The sequence below is a fragment of the Bos javanicus genome, chromosome 1, assembly GCF_032452875.1.
Source record: "Bos javanicus breed banteng chromosome 1, ARS-OSU_banteng_1.0, whole genome shotgun sequence".
Lineage (NCBI taxonomy): Eukaryota > Metazoa > Chordata > Mammalia > Artiodactyla > Bovidae > Bos > Bos javanicus.
Genome location: NC_083868.1, coordinates 58,580,092 through 58,597,600, shown reverse-complemented (window position 1 = coordinate 58,597,600; position 17,509 = coordinate 58,580,092). Strand labels below are relative to the sequence as shown.

The following is a 17,509-nucleotide window of genomic DNA, read 5'->3' as shown; positions in this document are numbered from 1 at the left end:
TTATTACAGGATATTGAATATACAATAGGACATTGTTGTTAGAAAAATTATCTTTTAAAAGATACTAAAACCCATCAATAGAGAGGACAAAATTCCTTTGACTAGATACATAGATCTGAACAAAACTCCAGAGAGAAAAAAAAAGTCCTCCTTACTGTGAGATGAGATCTCGGGCCTCTCCTTATTCCCCTGGGGACATCGGATGAGTTTGGGTTGAAAAGGTAGTGTGAAAGTTCCCACAGTTTTATTAACTTTAAGAGAAAAATTCCTGCTCGATGAAGCAGTCTCACCATCTAGATGCTGAAAACCAGAAGAGAACTGTATCTCACTCCATCTAACTACAGCTGCATCTGAGCTCTCACTCAGCTCAACTCTGTTTAACAGAAGAAAAGTGTGATTCCTTTCTAGTGAAAAATAACACAACTTCAATCTCTGCAGTTCATTTATGTACAATATGCAGGAAATATATACAGTGTCCAATACAAAAAATATGACCAATAAGCAGAAGAAAAGGCAGATGCATGATAGAGAAAATCAGAAAACCCAAAAACTGATTTTTGGAAAAGATTAAAAAGCAAACAAAAGAGCTCCTAGTAAGACTGATCAGGAGAAAAAAAAAAAAAGAAAATATAAATTACCAATAAAATGAATGGAAAAGGGGACTTCACAAAAGAGCATACAAAAATTAAAATCGTAGAGCATTATTTACAACTTTATGACAACATTAGTGGCATCTTAGATGAAATGGACACAATTCTTGAAAAATACAATTTACCAAAATGAACGCAAGAAAAAAACAGAAAATCTTTGACACCTATACCTATTAGCCAAATTAAATCTATAAGTAAAAAACCTTCCTACCATATATTATATAATTCCATTTCTATGAAATGTCCAGAATAGGCAAATCTGAAGAAACAGAAAGTGGCTTTGTGGTTGCCCAGGGTTGAGGAGTTTGGGAGAAAGTGGAAAGTGACTGCTAATGTCCATGGGGTTTTGTTGGGGGTGATGAAAATGTTCTAAAATTTTGGTGATGATTGCCCAACTCTGTGAATGCACTAAAAGCTGTTGAATCATACACTTTAAATGGGGGAATTCAATGATGTGTGAAGTACATCTTGACAGCTGTTTTTTTTTTTTTTTTAAAGGTATTCCCACAAAAAAAACCTCAAGCCCAGCAGATTTTAGTGGGAAATTTCTCTAAATATTAAAGGAAGAAGTAACACAAATCTACCCAAATTCATGAGAAAGAGGGATTATTTCCAAACCTCTTTTAGGAAGTTAACATAACCAAATTGATACCAAGTCTGTCATAACATTATAATTATAATAAAAGGAAATTATAGCTCAATATCCCTAATAAACATAGGTGTAAAAATTCTAAACAAAATGTCAAATCGAATCTACTGATATAAGAAAAGAATAGCACATCATGACCAAATGAGGTTTATTTTTCAGGAGTGCAAAGTTGTTTTAACATTTTAAAGTCAATTTATACAGTTTGTTGTATTACTAGGATAAAAGAGATAAAATATGATAATTCAAACAGCTGATAAAATTCAGCATCCATTTATGTTGATCAATCTCAACATCTGCTTTGACTTTTCCTTTTTCCTGTGAGAAATTAAGGAGATAATGCTAATTTCCTGCCTGCATAAGTTCAGAAGTCAGGTAGGTTGGTTATCTAATATAAATGTGTCACTTTATTTTTCAAGTAACCGCATAAACTACAGATTTGGGGATGACACAAAGATCCAGTTTTTAACTAAGTGTGTGCTGTGTAGGTCTGGTCTGGGTGGTGTTTTCTTACATTGCTTTATCACAGGTTTGGAAAGAGACTGAAGCCTAATAGTAGTGGTGGAGAACTTACTGCTTCAGGGAACTTTCCTTCTGGGAACTCATTATTCAGTTCAGTTAAACCCCATTAAAAAAGTGCTGCTGACTGGCAAATGTGCAAATTCACATTATTATGTTTTGAAAGCCCAAGAGATAGCACGTAGTATGGGAGAAGAAAATTGGTTAGTATGTCAGTGTTTCAAACCAAGTCATATTGCTTTTGGGGTTTTCTTTTGTTTGTTTTTTTTTGTTTGTTTGTTTTACTCCTGGACAAATTTAGAAACCTTTGTCCCCATTATTGTACCCCTAATTGAAGAATTATGATTTCCCAGTTCAATGCAGTCTAATTCCACTGCCTTACTTTGGTGAAATGACACCATTCCCATCATTAAAAAGCCACAAAATTAAAAGATGCTTGCTTCTTAGAAAAAAACCTATGACAAACTTAGACAACATATTAAAAAGCAGAGACATCACTCTGCTGACAAAGGTCCATATGGTTTTTCCAGTAGTCATGTATGGATTTGAGAGTTGGACCATAAAGAAGGCTGAATGCTAAGGAATTGATGCTTCCAAACAATGGTGCTGGAGAAGCCTATTGAGAGTCCCTTGGACAGCAAGGAGATCCAACCAGTCAATCCTAAAGGAAATCAACCCTGAATATTCATTGGAAGGACTGATGCTGAAGCTGAAGCTGAAACTGAAGCTCCAATATTTTGGCCACCTGATGTGAAGAGCCGACTCACTGGAAAGGACCTTGATGCTGGGAAAGATTGAAGACAGGAGGAGAGGACAACAGAGGATGAGATGGTTGGCTTTGCTGACTCAATGGACATGAGTTTGAGCAAATTCCGGGAGTTGGTGAAGGACAGGGAACCCTGGCATGCTGCAGTTCATGGGGTTGCAAAGAGTTGGACACGACTGACCGACTGAACACCACCACCACTCTCAGTCGCCAGGAGCAAAGACAGTTCAGCAGTCTTTGTTGATGGCAGTCGTAGATTCTGCCTGGTCTACTGGACCAGCATAGACCAGTTTCAGAGGCAACTTTGAAAGACTTTTTGACTCTTCACATTATTTAGAGTTTTTGAATGTGTTTTAGGAAGTTAAAAAGACCACTGTATTCTTGTGATTTCCCTTCACTCTTAATTTTGTTTCTGAACCAACAGGCTCCCAGTAGAGACCTGACAGCTTAGGCTGTATACTTTAGGCTATGTATACTTTAATTTAAAATGAAAATCTTTGGGTCTTCAGGGCTTTGCCAAATGTAGTCAGTGAATGTATAAGAAGAGCTTTGGTTCTTAACTGTACAAGCTTAGAAACTGAAGCGAGAGTCCAGTTTAGGGAGCCCAAATGATTCAAAGCTGCAGTTTTATCTTGGTTGGCTTTCCTAAAGCACAATGTGTTCAGTGTCACTCAGGTTTATATAACAAACATCTAAATTTCAGAAAAACTTTCTCCTTTTGTTAATATGTTCGGGGGTTATACAATTCCAGGCTGTGTTTTGCATATACAGACACAAATAAAAGCTACAATTTATCTTGCCTGTCTCTGTTCTTGTTACATAAACCACTTATTTCTATGTTTCAGTTTTATCCATCTGAGAAATGGGGATAATAGTAACAATGCAAACTTTACGGGATTAGTGGTGGTAAGTGTTTCAGGATCAATGTATAGAATGTATATAAACCCTTGGCACAATGCCAATGACACGTTTGCTGTTTTAATAATCAGTTCTGCCACCAGGCTTCCCTGGTGGCTCAGACGGTAAAGCGTCTGTCTGCAATGCAGGAGATCCAGGTTCTATCCCTGGGTTGGGAAGATCCCCTAGAGAAGGAAATGGCAGCCCACTCCAGTATACTTGCCTGGAAAATCCCATGGACGGCAGAGCCTGGTAGGCTACTGTCCATGGGGTCGCAAAGAGTTGGACACGACTGAGCGACTTCACTTCACTTCTGCCAACGTTAATCTTGTAGAGGTTCGAGATGAAAATTGAGGGCAATAGTTTCCGATAGCAAGATCCCACTAAAAGGGCAAACCTCAGACCTCAGTTCCATGCTTGTCCTCCAGCAGGGAGGGGTTTTCGCAATTTCTAAGAATTAGGGAGATGGAGCTGTTTTTGTTTCTTCAAGGATGAATTAAAATGATCCCCACCTCAATCTTCTCTCTTTTTATGTCTCTGTCCTCTGCTGGGATTAAAACTGTGACTTCTGTTTTTCTTATGAAAAACTGAGGTTGTTGGTTCAAAGTATTTGTCTTATTTTTCTGATTTCTCCCCTTTCACTGGAGAGGACTCACTTTTCTCTTCCTCTGGGTATGACAGGCAGGTTGTGAGAGCCCAACAGTGTAACCTTCCTGCGAGTCCTAATTGACGTTTTCAAGTACTGCCCAGCTCGGCAGCCTCAGCTCAGAGGAGCCTAAGGGTCTCTTTCATTTTGCTTTCAGTCTTCCTGAAAACAAACTCACAACTGGACCACATCAAAAATGCATCCATCCTCCTTTGGCTCAGTCCCCTTCTCTGACCATCTTTACAGAGTTCTCACTAAAACAGCATTCCCTAGGCTCTTCCCATCGTGTGTGTGCCACCAACACCACTGCCCGGTGCTTCTCTAGAAGGTAAATGACTTTCTTTCCCTTCTGGTTTACTCTTAAACTTTGTTACTCAAAGAATCAGCTATCTTCCCCTCTGTGTCCCAATCAAGTCTTAATTTACCCTTTTGCTTAATGCCAGTTTCTTAGGGATGGGTCAGGCTGAAATCTCATTGGTCCCTTCCTCTTTCAGTTCAGTCGCTCAGTTGTGTCCGACTCCTCGCGACCCCATGAATTGCAGCATGCCAGGCCTCCCTGTCCATCACCAACTCCTGGAGTTCACCCAAACTCACATCCATCTAGTCAGTGATGCCATCCAGCCATCTCATCCTCTGTCGTCCCCTTCTCCTCCTGCCCCCAATCCCTCCCAGCATCAGGGTCTTTTCCAATGAGTCAGCTCTTCGCATGAGGTGGCCAAAGTACTGGAGTTTCAGCTTTAGCATCAGTCCTTCCAATGAATACCCAGGACTGATCTCCTTTAGGATGGACTGGTTGGATCTCCTTGCAGTCCAAGGGACTCTCAAGAGTCTTCTCCAACACCACAGTTTAAAAGCATCAATTCTTCGGCACTTAGCTTTATTCACAGTCCAACTTTCACATCCATACATGACCACTGGAAAAACCATAGCCTTGACTAGAAGCTTCCCAGAAAACCCTTCTGCTTGAACCAGACCTTTGATCGAATCTCAGTTTGGTCTCTCAGGTTTACGTTTGCTTATTCTTGCCTCATCTCAGCTTTCCTTCTCCTTAATTCTTCATACACCTAGTTATTACATTGTTCTAGCACTTGAAAGTCAATTTGAAATTCTGACATAGTTGACACAATATTAGCAATAAGCTAATGTCTTCAAAGTAGTACGTTCCTGGGAGCTAGTCATAGCACCTTCTCTCTGACACTGAGCAGAGTGCCTCCAATTATTCTATTTCTCTGCTTGGTTGTGTGGTAGAATTGGCAGCCACAGATGGCGAGAACCTACACCTCCCTGCAGAGGTGCTCCTGGAAACCTATCAGGTATCTTTTTCTAGGAATTTGGTTTTGAGAGTTGTATCAGTAGTTTAGGGCCTACACGTCTGGGCATAAATATTGCTGATAAATATTTGGACTCTCTTTGGGTCTGCATTAGGCCATTCTCTTCTTGGAGCTCTTTGCCTGCTTATAATGAACAAACTATTTGTTTCATGCGTATCTCCTCTTTTGGAGCGTAGACCCATGATGGAAGAGACTGTGTTTAGTTCATTGCTGTGCTTGGTTCCTCCCAGTGCTTGGCCCAGATATTTCTTGACTTTTGACTGAAGCAGTGTTTCTGATTCTACATAAGTGAACAGAGAAGTGGTGAGAAGAAGATAAAGGGGAAATGGATGCCCTAAAAAGCAAGTGACTTGACAAGGTATCCCACACTGAGGGAGAAACAGGGTGGACCTCAGGCCTGAACTTGTTCTGTTCCTTGAAGAGGCCTGCCTAGATCCGGGTACTGAGCTTTGTGAAAGGCCCAGATAAGGAACACAAGAAAAATCATGAAACACAAATCAGCCTTTTTTTTTCCTGTGCTGGCAACATTAGAGCACCCTAAAGGGGAGGGCTTTTGAGTTAATTTGGATAATCTTCTCTTTAAAGGATTTAGAAGCTCTAATTCACAAAGAATGTAAAGAGTCAGAGGAAATTAGGGGCCCAAGAACCAGCCACAATGGGATTGTATGTTCTGACTTGAAAATATTGCAGTGTTTCAATTTCTTGTCTTCTGAGTCATAACTATAATGCTGGGATAAGAAATGGGACACCCAGACATTAGCATGGCTGTAACTTGATATGACTTCAAAGCTATTGAAGTGGTTAGCTGTTTTTCATCTCCAGTGAAATGGATAAGCCTTAGATGACAGGGACTTCAAGGCAATGAAAAAGAGGTAGGAGTTAAAATTTTTAGTTCAGGGGAAATCATGAAAACTTCTAATCTACAGATATTTAGAAAGAGGGAAGAGTCCCTTACTACCGCCTTTCAGAAACTAATTGGCAAAGGCCGATCCACCACCCTAACCAAGCTTATTTGAATTCATGTGTGTTAAAGCCTAAGATTTAGCAGGTGATTAAGAGGAGAAGGGGACGACAGAGGATGAGATGGCTGGATGGCATCACTGACTCAATGGACCTGAGTCTGAGTGAACTCCGGGAGTTGGTGATGGACAGGGAGGCCTGGTGCTGCGATTCATGGGGTCGCAAAGAGTCGGACATGACTGAGCGACTGATCTGATCTGATCTGATCTGAACCTTATTGATGATGGTGCCTTAATATTGAGGAGACATTTGAACTTAGCCACACAAATATATCTTGTTCCCACTGAAACTGTTGGTAATTAGTCAAAGCCATTTCCCCTGCATTCCCTAATCAAGGTTGCTTTAAGACTCCCATGTCCTCCAAGCCGCACGTGGCCCAGACAATAAGAAACGTGTTTGCCTGAGACGTTTTCCAGGAACCTGGAGTCAGTGGCATCTAGCTCAGCTGAATTGGTTGAAACGAGGTGGGATCCCCGACCCTCCAACTGGGCATGCGCGGGTGTCTGCCTGTGCCCTTTGGGATGTGCAGAGGCCCGTAGCCTAGTCACGCCTGCAGGAAAGATGTCGACACAGCTTTTCCCCATCACCTATCCATGTCTCGCCACGCTCCCTGCGCCCCAGCCCACCGTGCTTCGGCTTCTTTATTCCTCATCCCAGATATACCCCGCCTCGTGCCTTCGCGGAGGAGGAGCTGAAGTTTGTTCTGCCGGCTACTTGCATGGCTGCTATGTGGATAAACCCTGTCTTTGCTGCGAACCTCAGCGTCTCGGCGTTTTGGTTGCTGTACGTGGGGAAAAATGGACCTGGTTCCGTAACACCACCAAAGAGCGTTAAAAGCCAAAAAACAAAAAAACGACTATAAGCTGGGCAAAATTATGGTAAACAAGGGCTTTACTTTACTTCGGGCAGACGCCGGTTCTATCTTGACTCGTAATGATCTTCGTTAGTTTCACCAGGAGACGCTCCCAGGCCTCCTGTGGGACCAGTTTTGTTACCTGCAGGCTGAACATCCCGGCTTTCTCTACGGATAAGGGTGGGGAGGGTCAGGGGAAACGTTTGCACAGGGCATCCCCTGGACCGTGGTAGCAGTAACTGCTGGGGAGAGGACAAAGTCTAGGTTTTCTCTGAGATTCCCAGGGCAGAGCTGTCAGTAATGAGGTGTGACTATGCAACAGCCAGACTTTCCACTTGGCCCTAGCTTTGGTAGGGATTTTTCATCTGTGTTGCAGTCTTAAGGGCCGGCGACAGTGAAATGCAACTTTCAAAGGACAAGGAAGGGAGGGAGATGTTTGTTAACTCTGGAGGGTTCCTCTGGAGGGGGAGAGGCCTCCCAGCCCCTTGAGGGCCTCCCAGGACTGAGGACAGATAACAGCACAGCTGGTTTCAATGAAGGGCCCGCATGGGTGAGAGATGCCATCCAAGCAGGGGAACCTGCCACCCTGCAGGATTCGAGAGGTGCATGTGAGGATCTTCTCTTTGCAGGCACTGCTCCTCCTGCTCTGCACAGCTCCATGAAGTGTCAGGTAGATGTGGCGGGTGAGGACCAGAGAGTTCCAGGACTTTGCACAAGGTCACACAGCAAGCAGGTGAACATATCTGGACTACAGTCTGACTCAAGACTTTTTCCGAGACCCAACAGGTCCTTCTATGAAGAATGTGTATCTTTGTTTTCCCCCTTTCCCCAAGTTTTAGACAGTCTCCTAGGAGGAGAAACATTTGGGTATTACTGTTCCCCTGACACATACATTTGTGACCCCACAGATCACTCTGGGGGCTGCCTGGAGCCACAGAAGAAGCAGCTGCCTCTGTCATTGCCCCAGGTGCTGACTCCATCTCAGCCATGGAAAGTCCCTTCCCCAGATAGACTCTGGTTTTCCACTGGTTACTCCTGCTGCTAAAATAAAACCAGGCTGATCCCTCTACTGCCCAGTGCTAACAGCTGGGGCCGCCTCCAGCCTTCGTCAGGGGTGTGAAGAGGCCATTTCTTATGTGCCGTTTTGCTCCTCTGGCTGCCACGTCTCTGCCCTCCAAGTGAACTGCTCTCATTACCCTGTGCCTCTGCCAAGATCCTCCTCACGGGCTGGCTGTCTCCCGTTACCCTCCTGTTGAACTCAGAGTTGCCTTCCCCTCATGTAAAGAGAGAAGTCCACGAGCACAGAATTTGCACAGGCCTGTGCTAAGCGTGGACGAGGGACCACTATGAATAACTCTGGCCACCCCCTCCATCCTGAGTTCCTATCAACCCAACCGACACAGTCAAACGCCTTTCTTGTATCTTCCTACCACTGCACAAATCAGCACAATAGAAAGAGCTAACAACAAATACATTTAGAATTGATATTTATAGGAGCAGGCTTGGTCTGGGTTTTCAGCCCTGCTGCAGAGAACAAAACTGAACCACAATATGTGAGCTTATAGCACTCGGCAGACACTGTCAGAAAACAATGCTGAAGAATACAGCAGCATAATCCATCCATTTCTACAGGGCCCCCTCTCCATTTCCATGGACATATTTCCCAGACAAGCTACCGAACAGGTTAAGTGTCCTACCATTTATTCACTCAGGCCACAGGGGTGCTTGAACAAACTTTGTTGTTCACATCCTGCCCCCACCTTTTTTGGATACGAAATCCTTTAGTGCATTAAAAATAAAAGAACTAAGTCAACTCAGCAAAGTTAAACAGGTTTGAAATTTGTTTTAGATGTTAGATTAATAGAACCATTTACTAGGTGGCCTTCATATGGCCTATGTGTTGAGTTCAGTCACTCAGTCGTGTCCAAGTCTGCAACCCCATGGACTACAGCATGCCAGGTTCCTCTGTGCATGGGATTTTCCAGGCAAGAGAACTGGTGTGGGTTGCCATGCCCTCCTCTAAGGGATCTTCCAGACCCAGGGATTGAACCCATGTCTCTTATGTCTCCTGCAGGTGGTTCTTTGCCACTAGCACCATCTGGGAAGCTACCTGTGACCTATGGAAGCCAACAATTTTTAAGAAATAAAGAATAACAGAAGACCAATTACAAATTTGGGAGCATTTTAGAAAAAAAGGTCACAATGCTTCATTGAAAGCCTCTCTGTGTTCTTAAAATTAGGGTAAGTTTGCTAAACTTCCAAAATGTGTTTTGAACATTATTTTAGAGAAAGAATAATATATTTTAAAAAGGGTGGCTGATCCATTTCTCTAATGAAAGATCGGGAAAGCAGAGGTGAGAAAGTAACTTCGGTTTCACAGGCAGACATACCTGTGTGCGTGTGTTTGCATGTACAAGTTATGATGGCATCCTAGGCCAGGTAACAGGGGAGTTTGGTCAAAATGGGACTTTCTGGGGGCAGAGCAGCCACCAGTGTGAGAGTGAGGGTGGGGGCTGTTGAACTTTTCAACACTGTCCTGGGGAGAGAATGTGAATCCAAGAGACAACCCCAAACTGGCTGAGCTCTCTGCAACTGGAGAGGAGGAGGGAGATGCGCTCATCCTGAGACTGGCCTCCAGAGAACCTAGGGGGGAAGGTTGGAGCCCTGATCTGCACGAAGCAGCAGAGGAGGGTCATGGTCGGTGGCACAGGAGCCTGAGAGCAGTGACCCTGATGAGAACACTTATGTCTTCCCCAAGGGTGATGTGGGCACAGGATGGAGCTATTTGAATTGGAGGTGCTTCTGCTTTTGCTAAATCTGTTCCAGGAACCCAAGTCTTTTGTGCGAGGCCCGCTGGCCTGATGCTGATGTCACCAGTCTCCTAGTGCTGTCGGGCATTCCTCTTGTTCCTCCTGATGGTGGAAGAATTTCCCATTTCCCCGTCCATCTTGGAGCTGATCTGTGGAGAAACAGGGCCTTCGCAAGAAGGTAGAGCCTGAGTCATGGGGTCAACACACAACGGAGGGATGAAGACGCAGGGAACAGGGAAGCACCCACGCCTTGGTCCCAGAGACAGTTACCCGCCAAGGGTGTGTGACAACCTGGAGCCCAACCTGGAGTCCTCCTAATGCTGCTGGGAGCCTGAGGGAAGCGTACAGCATTCCTGCAGTGGAGGTGACCAGCTGGTGCTACAGAACGTCTATCCCAGTTGGGCAGGGCCTTGGAGCCACCCCTCTACCAAGACTTCAGGGAATCACATCATCCCAGGACCTTGGAGAAGGAGGCTGGTGTTTGGGGATATCTAGAGCAGTGGATGTTACAGAGGTGCACAGCCTGGAGTTTCTGGGCAGGAAATCTGGGCTGCTGGCCTCTCTGGGCAGGGAGGCAGGTGGAGGGCAGAGTGTAGCATGGTTCTGCCATGGCTGGTGAGTCTCAGGTGAGGGTAGGAAGAGTCCCAAGGTGGTTGACTTCAATGCAGCTTGCCCACGTCTAGTTCAGAGTTGCAACAAAAGGGGATGGTGGGTGTTTCTGACTCTGGAGGGCTCATCTCTGTCCACAGCTGCAACTTCTCTTCTGCCTCCTTTTCTTGCAGGTTTGGGTCCCTCTTAGCGCCTCTCCTCCCTGTGGGAATGTGTACAGAACTCACCCATCAGTGGGCGAGTGGAACGTTTGGCAGTGGTGACTTTGCTGCAGTCCCTGTATTTTTCATGAAACAGCACCAAGATCAGTGGCTCTCTCTCCCCAGCTCTCCATGCTGGAGGCTTAGAAGACAGGAATCTGGTCTCTCCGAACCAAATCTAGGTCATCATCTAGGGTTAACAAAACCTGAAACAAGACGGGCAAAAAAATGAGAGGAATGCACAGTTGCAATAAGTCCCTGTTTTCTGACTCACAAGTGTACTTAATTGTTTTCATGTCTTCTGCAGTGCTGTGCTCTTAATAGACACTTGTAATCCCGCAATTCATTTATTCAAGTATATATCAAGGGTCTATTAAGTGCTATTCTAGATGCTAGGGATACAGCTTAGGATAAAAGATAGACAAATGTCTACCCTGATGGAGCTTACATTTGAGAGAGGGCTTCAGACATGAAGCAAATGCATGAACAGAGGCTACTATGTTAGATAGCAGTATGTACTAAGGATAAAAATTAAACTGTGGAGGGAATATAGGGAGTATGGGATGGGATGAGGTAAAATTTTTTGGGGGTGGCTGGAGACATCATTACCACTTAGAAGGGGACATTCGAGTGGGGACCTAAAAGGAATAAAACTTTGTTGCAATAGAATATTGCTATAAGAATTGTTACCCTACCCTCCATTTATAGTTCCCTCTACCATCACTCTCTCTGTGATGTAGAGGGAACTCTTAGCTCCAATTTTATTATCTCTCTCTCCCCAGAGAATGTGACAATTAAAGAAAGCCTTAAGGAAGAATGTTTATACAGACTGGTTAAACTTCCCAAACTGGCCACTAGGAGGCAGCCCCGCTCCGCTCTTGAGGTTCCTTGGCTGAGACTAAAGTAAGGGGTCAGAGTGAACCCAGGAGGCCCCTATTACTTGTTAAAAGAACTTGTGTGCAGGCACCATATACTTTTATTTTGGAAAAGTCAAAATTAAGATGGAAGTATGCTGGGAGTTGTCATCCTGGGTTGTTACAATATGCACAGCTTCAGGGAAGGTGTGTGGGCAAAAAACGAAGGGACTGCAGGAGAGATTTGGAAGAGACTGGTTAGAAAGGCAGCGAGAGGCCTGGCTGCTATCCTGAGCCACTCCAGGAATTTGGGAAATGTTTGTATTAATAAGGTATGTAGTGAGACTGGAGGAGAGGGAGGAATGTGAGTATGACACAAGAAGGAATAACCTAGTGTGGCTGAGATGGTAGCGAGTGCCACCAAAAGCACTTCCTGGGGAAGCTGGGCATGTGAGTTCCAATCATCAGTGCAGTCCAAGCATTGTGCAACTGAAGAAAAATTATTTTATCACTGTGTCTTAAAGTATTGAAGAGTAAAAGAACAAAATGAAGATCTAACCAGAGGATACAATGTTAAAAAAAAAAAAAGAGATAATCTGTACATTGAATCATAATGAAAACTTGGAAATTAAAAATAGGATGTAAGTAAGAGGGGAAGAGAAAAAAAAGAATATAAGATGTAAAGAGAGAAGCAAAGTTTTTATAAACTCACCAAGAATGAGAAAAACAGGGCAGTAGCAGAGAGGAAGTGCCAGATGTCATGGTCGTCAAAGAAATCCAGCAGGATGCACTCTCGGTTCTTCTCCCGGGACTCGGCTGGTGTTCCCTGAAAGGAGGTGAGGCAGGATGTAGGGGAGTAGTCCCACAGTTCAACTCCGTAGAGGACGGAGCATCCAGAAACCTATAGTCGCTACTAGATGCCTGGGTCACTACATTATTAGCTTCCAAGAAAACATATGTCCACACAAAAATGTGTCCACAGATGTTCATAGCAGCAGTGTTCATAAAAGTCAAAAAGTGGAAACCACCCAAATATTCATCCACTGAACATCTGCTAAAATGAGGCATGTTCATACAATGGAATGAAAAGTGAAAGTGCTACTCAGTGGTGTCTGACTATTTGCGACCCCATGGACCCTCACCAGGGTCCTCTGTCCCTGGAATTCTCCAAGCAAGAATACTGGAGTGGGTAGCCATTCCCTTCTCCAGGGGATTTTCTCGACCCAGGGATTGAACCCTGGTCTCCTACATTGCAGGCAGAATCTTTACTGTCTGAGCCATTATTCAGCAATAAAAACACATGATGTACTGATATAATGTGATCTGTACAAGGGTGGACCTAGGAAACGTTACACAGAGAAGGCAGACTCAGACTGTGTATGATTCCATTTATGTGAAATGTCCAGGATAGGGAGATCTATAGAGACAAAAGACTAGTGGTTGCCTCAGGCCAAGGGGTTAGGGAGAAATGGGGATGGACTGCTAATGGATGTAGGATTTTTCCTGGGGTGATAAAAATGTTCTGACATTGATTGCAGTGGTTATGGTGATGGGGAGCTAAGACTTCCTCCCTGGTCTATGCCTCACATACATCACCAGTTTCCTAGGCCTCAGCTTTCCTATCTGTGAAATGGGTTTATATACACCTGCACCTGGGTATCTGTTTATGGATGATGACTATGATAAGGTGGCGACGATACACTAATCAAGCGTTCTGTACATATTAAGCATCCATTGGAACAGGATCGCAATCATAATACAACACACAGTGAAAATCACATTGGCAGTGGGGATAGGGTTTCGTGTTTAAGAAGCGCCACCCCGGTAATAATGACATGGCATTTATTGAGTATTTATGTGTGGATATTTATATAAAACCAACCCCTTTTTAAAAAGCGTTCACATTAGAGAATATAAAACAGATTAACAGCAATAAGCCCGTGAAGGGAGGGAGATAGGAAGGTCAGAAAAGCAAGATGGAGAGAGCACGTTGTCCAGGAGACAAACACTGTTCTCTTACCTCCCAGCTGCTGAGATTCTGGAAGAAAAAATACAGGGCGGCAGCCCACACTACAGCGGTGGCGACAATGCAGAAAAGCGGGATCAGGAGGATCTTCTCGGAGCTGCGAAGCTGTGGGTGAGAAGCAAATGCCGCCAGGCTGCATGCATCACCCGGTCACCTGAGGAGGGCCCGCGGCGCCCAGCCAGCAGCCACTCTTACCTTCATGATGATGTAAAAGGCCAGGTAGAGCAGCAGGTTGCAGATGAAGATGCCCAGCATGTAGGAAGCGAAGTCCCTGGGTCGGTAGATGAGTCCAAAGAGGGCACTGAGCGCACAGAGGAATTGTTGTGTAGCCAGGAAGCTGGACTTTTGGCATTACCCACCCTTCCAGCCCCCACCCCCATTTCTGGTGGGAGGGGAATTTAAAAAATCTTTTAACTTTCAATTTATTAAATCTCTTTCAGAACATTCATTTTGATGATTATAAAGTTCCTATCTGTGGATGTACCTAAACAGTACTCTCTGGCTGAAATGAGTTTTCTCTTTGTCCTTCAGTTGTTCACTATTATAAAAAACGGCAACAATGAATGCCTTTAGACATATCCTGCTTTTTTCTTTTTGCATTTAAGATGATTAGATGACTAGACATAGAATTGTCTCAATAATTGGTTTGACACATATTACCAATTTTTAGCTGGCTGTCTAAATACTGAAGTTTATTTGGTTGGGGTTTGGCCTTAATTTTGTTCCAAATTTCTACTCAGTTATAACAGAGATCTTTATTATGTGGGGCTTCCCTGGTGGCTCAGCTGGTAAAGAATGCCTGCAATGCAGGAGATAACAGAAATATTTATTATATAGCTCTTGCTTATCTTGTGATTTTGAAAGCTTGTTTTTAATACACACTCTGCACATGTATGACATATAGTTGGATTTCTGGCCTCTTCATTCTGATTCACTAATTTATAATTTTGAATCAGTGCCTCACCATGTTATTATTGTTTTATAGATTATCTAACATAGGTTGTCAGATGTGGTTTAGTCACCAAGTTGTGTCCGACTCTTGTGACCCCATGGACTGTAGCCCGCCAGGCTCCTCTGTTCATGGGATTTTCCAGGCAAGTGTGTTGGAGTGGGTTGCCATTTCCTTCTCCAGGGGATCTTCCTGACCCAGGGATTGAACCAGGGTCTCCTGTACTGCAAGCAGATTCTTTACCAACTGAGCTACCAGGGACTTCCCAACGTAGGTTAGGCTAGCTTGCACTATCCAATATGGTAACCACATGTGGCTATTTAAATAATTGAAAGTGAATTTTCTCAGTCAGACTCCATTTCAAGTGCTCAAATAACCACAAGTGGCTAATACACTAAGCTTTATTCCAGAAAGTTCTGTTGGATAGTGTGGGGCTGTCGCTATACACTTCTGTGCTTGCTTTCTTCTGTTAATCCTTTGCAGAGACCTTTGAAAATTTTGTCTAACTAGGTAAATAAATTTCCGAATAAAACCCTATTAACTTAGTTCCAGTTTCTAAATTTGCACATTACCTTGAGAATTGATATCTTTACAATAGTTAATCTTCTCCCCCAGGGCATGGTATCTTTCTTCATTTAGCTAAGTTTTTGTCTATATCTCCTTATGAGGCAGTTAAATGTTTTGCAGAAAGATCCTACATATCTCTCAAAGTTTATTCCTAAGTATTTAAAGTGTAAAGCTGTTACTAACAGTTTTTGTTCACTTTTTAAAATATACTTTTTATTGAAGTATAGTTGATTTACAATGTTGCGCTAACTTCTGCTGTACAGCAAAGTGACTCAGTTATACACCGAGTGCATTACATACATGGATTCCACTGGATGCATCCATGTTGCTGCGGATGGTGTTATTTCATTTTTCAATGGATGAGTAGCATTCCACTGTATGTATGTACCACATCTTCTTTATCCATTTCTCTGCCAATGAACATTTAGATTGTTTCTATGTCTTGGCTATTGTGAGTAGTGCTTCTATGACTGTATAGGTGCCCATTTCTTTTTGAATTATAGTTTTCTCCAGATATATGCCCAGGGGTGGGATTACTGGATCATATGGTAATTCTATTTTCAGTTTTCTGAGGAACCTCCATACTGTTTTCCAGAGTGGCTGCACCAACTTACATTCCCACGAACAGTGTAGGAGGCTTCCCTTTTCTCCATACCCTCTTTAGCATTTGCTGTCTGTAGACTTTTTAATGATGGTCATTCTGACCAGTGTGAGGTGGTACCTCATTGTAGTTTGACTTGCATTTCTCGAACAATTAGTGATGTGGAGCATCTTTTCATGTGTCTGCTGGCCATCAGTATGTCTTCTTTGGAGAAGACTCTATTTAGGTCTTCTGCCCATTTTTCGATTGGGTTGTTTGTTTTTTATTATTGAGTTGTATAAGCTGGTTGTATATTTTGGAAATTAAGCCCTTGTTGGTCGCATTGTTTGCAAATATTTTCTCCCATTCCATTGGTTGTTTTGTTATGGTTTCCTTTGCTGTGCAAAATCTTGTAAGTCTGATTAGGCCCCATTTGTTTGTCTTTATTTTCATTTCTATTGCCTTGGGAGACTGACCTAAGAAACCATTGGTATGGTTTATATCAGAGAATGTTTTGCCTGTAATCTCTTCCAAGAGTTTTATCAAGTCATATGTTGTGTTTAAGCCTTTAATCTATTTTGGGTTTATTTTTTTGTATGGTGTAAGGGTGTGTACTAACTTGACTGATTTATACGTGGCTGTCCAGTTTTCCAAACACCACTTACTGAAGAGACTTTTTCCCATTGTATATTCTTGCCTCATCTGTGGAAGTTTAATTGACTATAGATATGTGAGTTTATTTCTCGGCTGTCTATTCTGTTCCACTGATTTGTATGTCTGTTTTTGTGCCAATATCATGCTGTTTTAATTGCTGTAGTTTTGTAGTATTGTCTAAAGTCTTGGAGGGTTATGCCTCTTGCTTTCTTCTTTTTCTTCAGAATCATTTTGGCAATTCTGGGTCTTTTATGGTTCCATTTAATTTGAGGATTGTTTGTTCTAGTTCTGTGAAAAATATCATGGTAACTTGAAAGAGATTACATTAAATCTGTAGGTTGCCTCGGTAGTATGACCACTTTAACAACATAAATTCTCCCAATCCAACAGCATGGGATAGCTTTCCATTGATTGTTTAAAAAAATATCTTTTAAACTCATACCTAAATAAATATATAAAATATTTAGGAATAAACCTGACAAAACAGGTAAAACATTTATATGCTAAGAACTATAAAATATAATAAAGGAAATTAAAGGTGATTCAAAGAAATGTTTTTGTTCAATTTTTATTTCAACTGACTTTGTCCTATATGATATAGGAAATTTCCTCTTCTCACAATTTGAAAGCTTCAGTATACTCTAAACTCTTGTATACTTTTCACACATATTCATCATTTATTAGCATTTTGCCACATTTGTTTTATTTTCTCATTCTCTCTCGATGTATACATACATCTCTCCCTATATGAATATACATACACACCACTCTTGTTCTTCAAGGACTATATGGGACTGACTCAAGGTTGCTGCTGCTAAGTCGCTTCAGTCGTGTCTGACTCTGTGCGACCCCATAGACAGCAGCCCACCAGGCTCCCCCGTCCCTGGGATTCTCCAGGCAAGAACACTGGAGTGGGTTGCCATTTCCTTTTC

At 42.9% G+C, this 17,509-nt stretch overlaps 2 protein-coding genes across 8 annotated transcripts in view; one reads left to right on the top strand and one right to left on the bottom strand.

Moving 5' to 3' along the window:
* The window catches only part of USF3 (upstream transcription factor family member 3), a 74,508-nt gene that overhangs the window by 54,666 nt on the left and 2,333 nt on the right, over positions 1-17,509 (top strand). The gene's annotated exons all lie outside the window — the stretch shown is intronic.
* SIDT1 (SID1 transmembrane family member 1) overlaps positions 8,799-17,509 on the bottom strand; it is a 107,822-nt gene continuing 99,111 nt past the window's right edge. For 6 of the 7 annotated variants that reach the window (XM_061427101.1, XM_061427099.1, XM_061427100.1 and 3 more), the window contains 4 exons: positions 14,023-14,128; positions 13,822-13,932; positions 12,514-12,627; positions 8,799-11,153 (listed from right to left, as the gene is read on the bottom strand). In XM_061427101.1, the coding sequence (XP_061283085.1) occupies positions 11,091-11,153; positions 12,514-12,627; positions 13,822-13,932; positions 14,023-14,128 (394 nt within the window). In that variant the 3' untranslated portion in view covers positions 8,799-11,090. The remainder of the gene's footprint in view (positions 11,154-12,513; positions 12,628-13,821; positions 13,933-14,022; positions 14,129-17,509) is intronic. The other variant, XR_009738356.1, reaches the window with a different exon arrangement.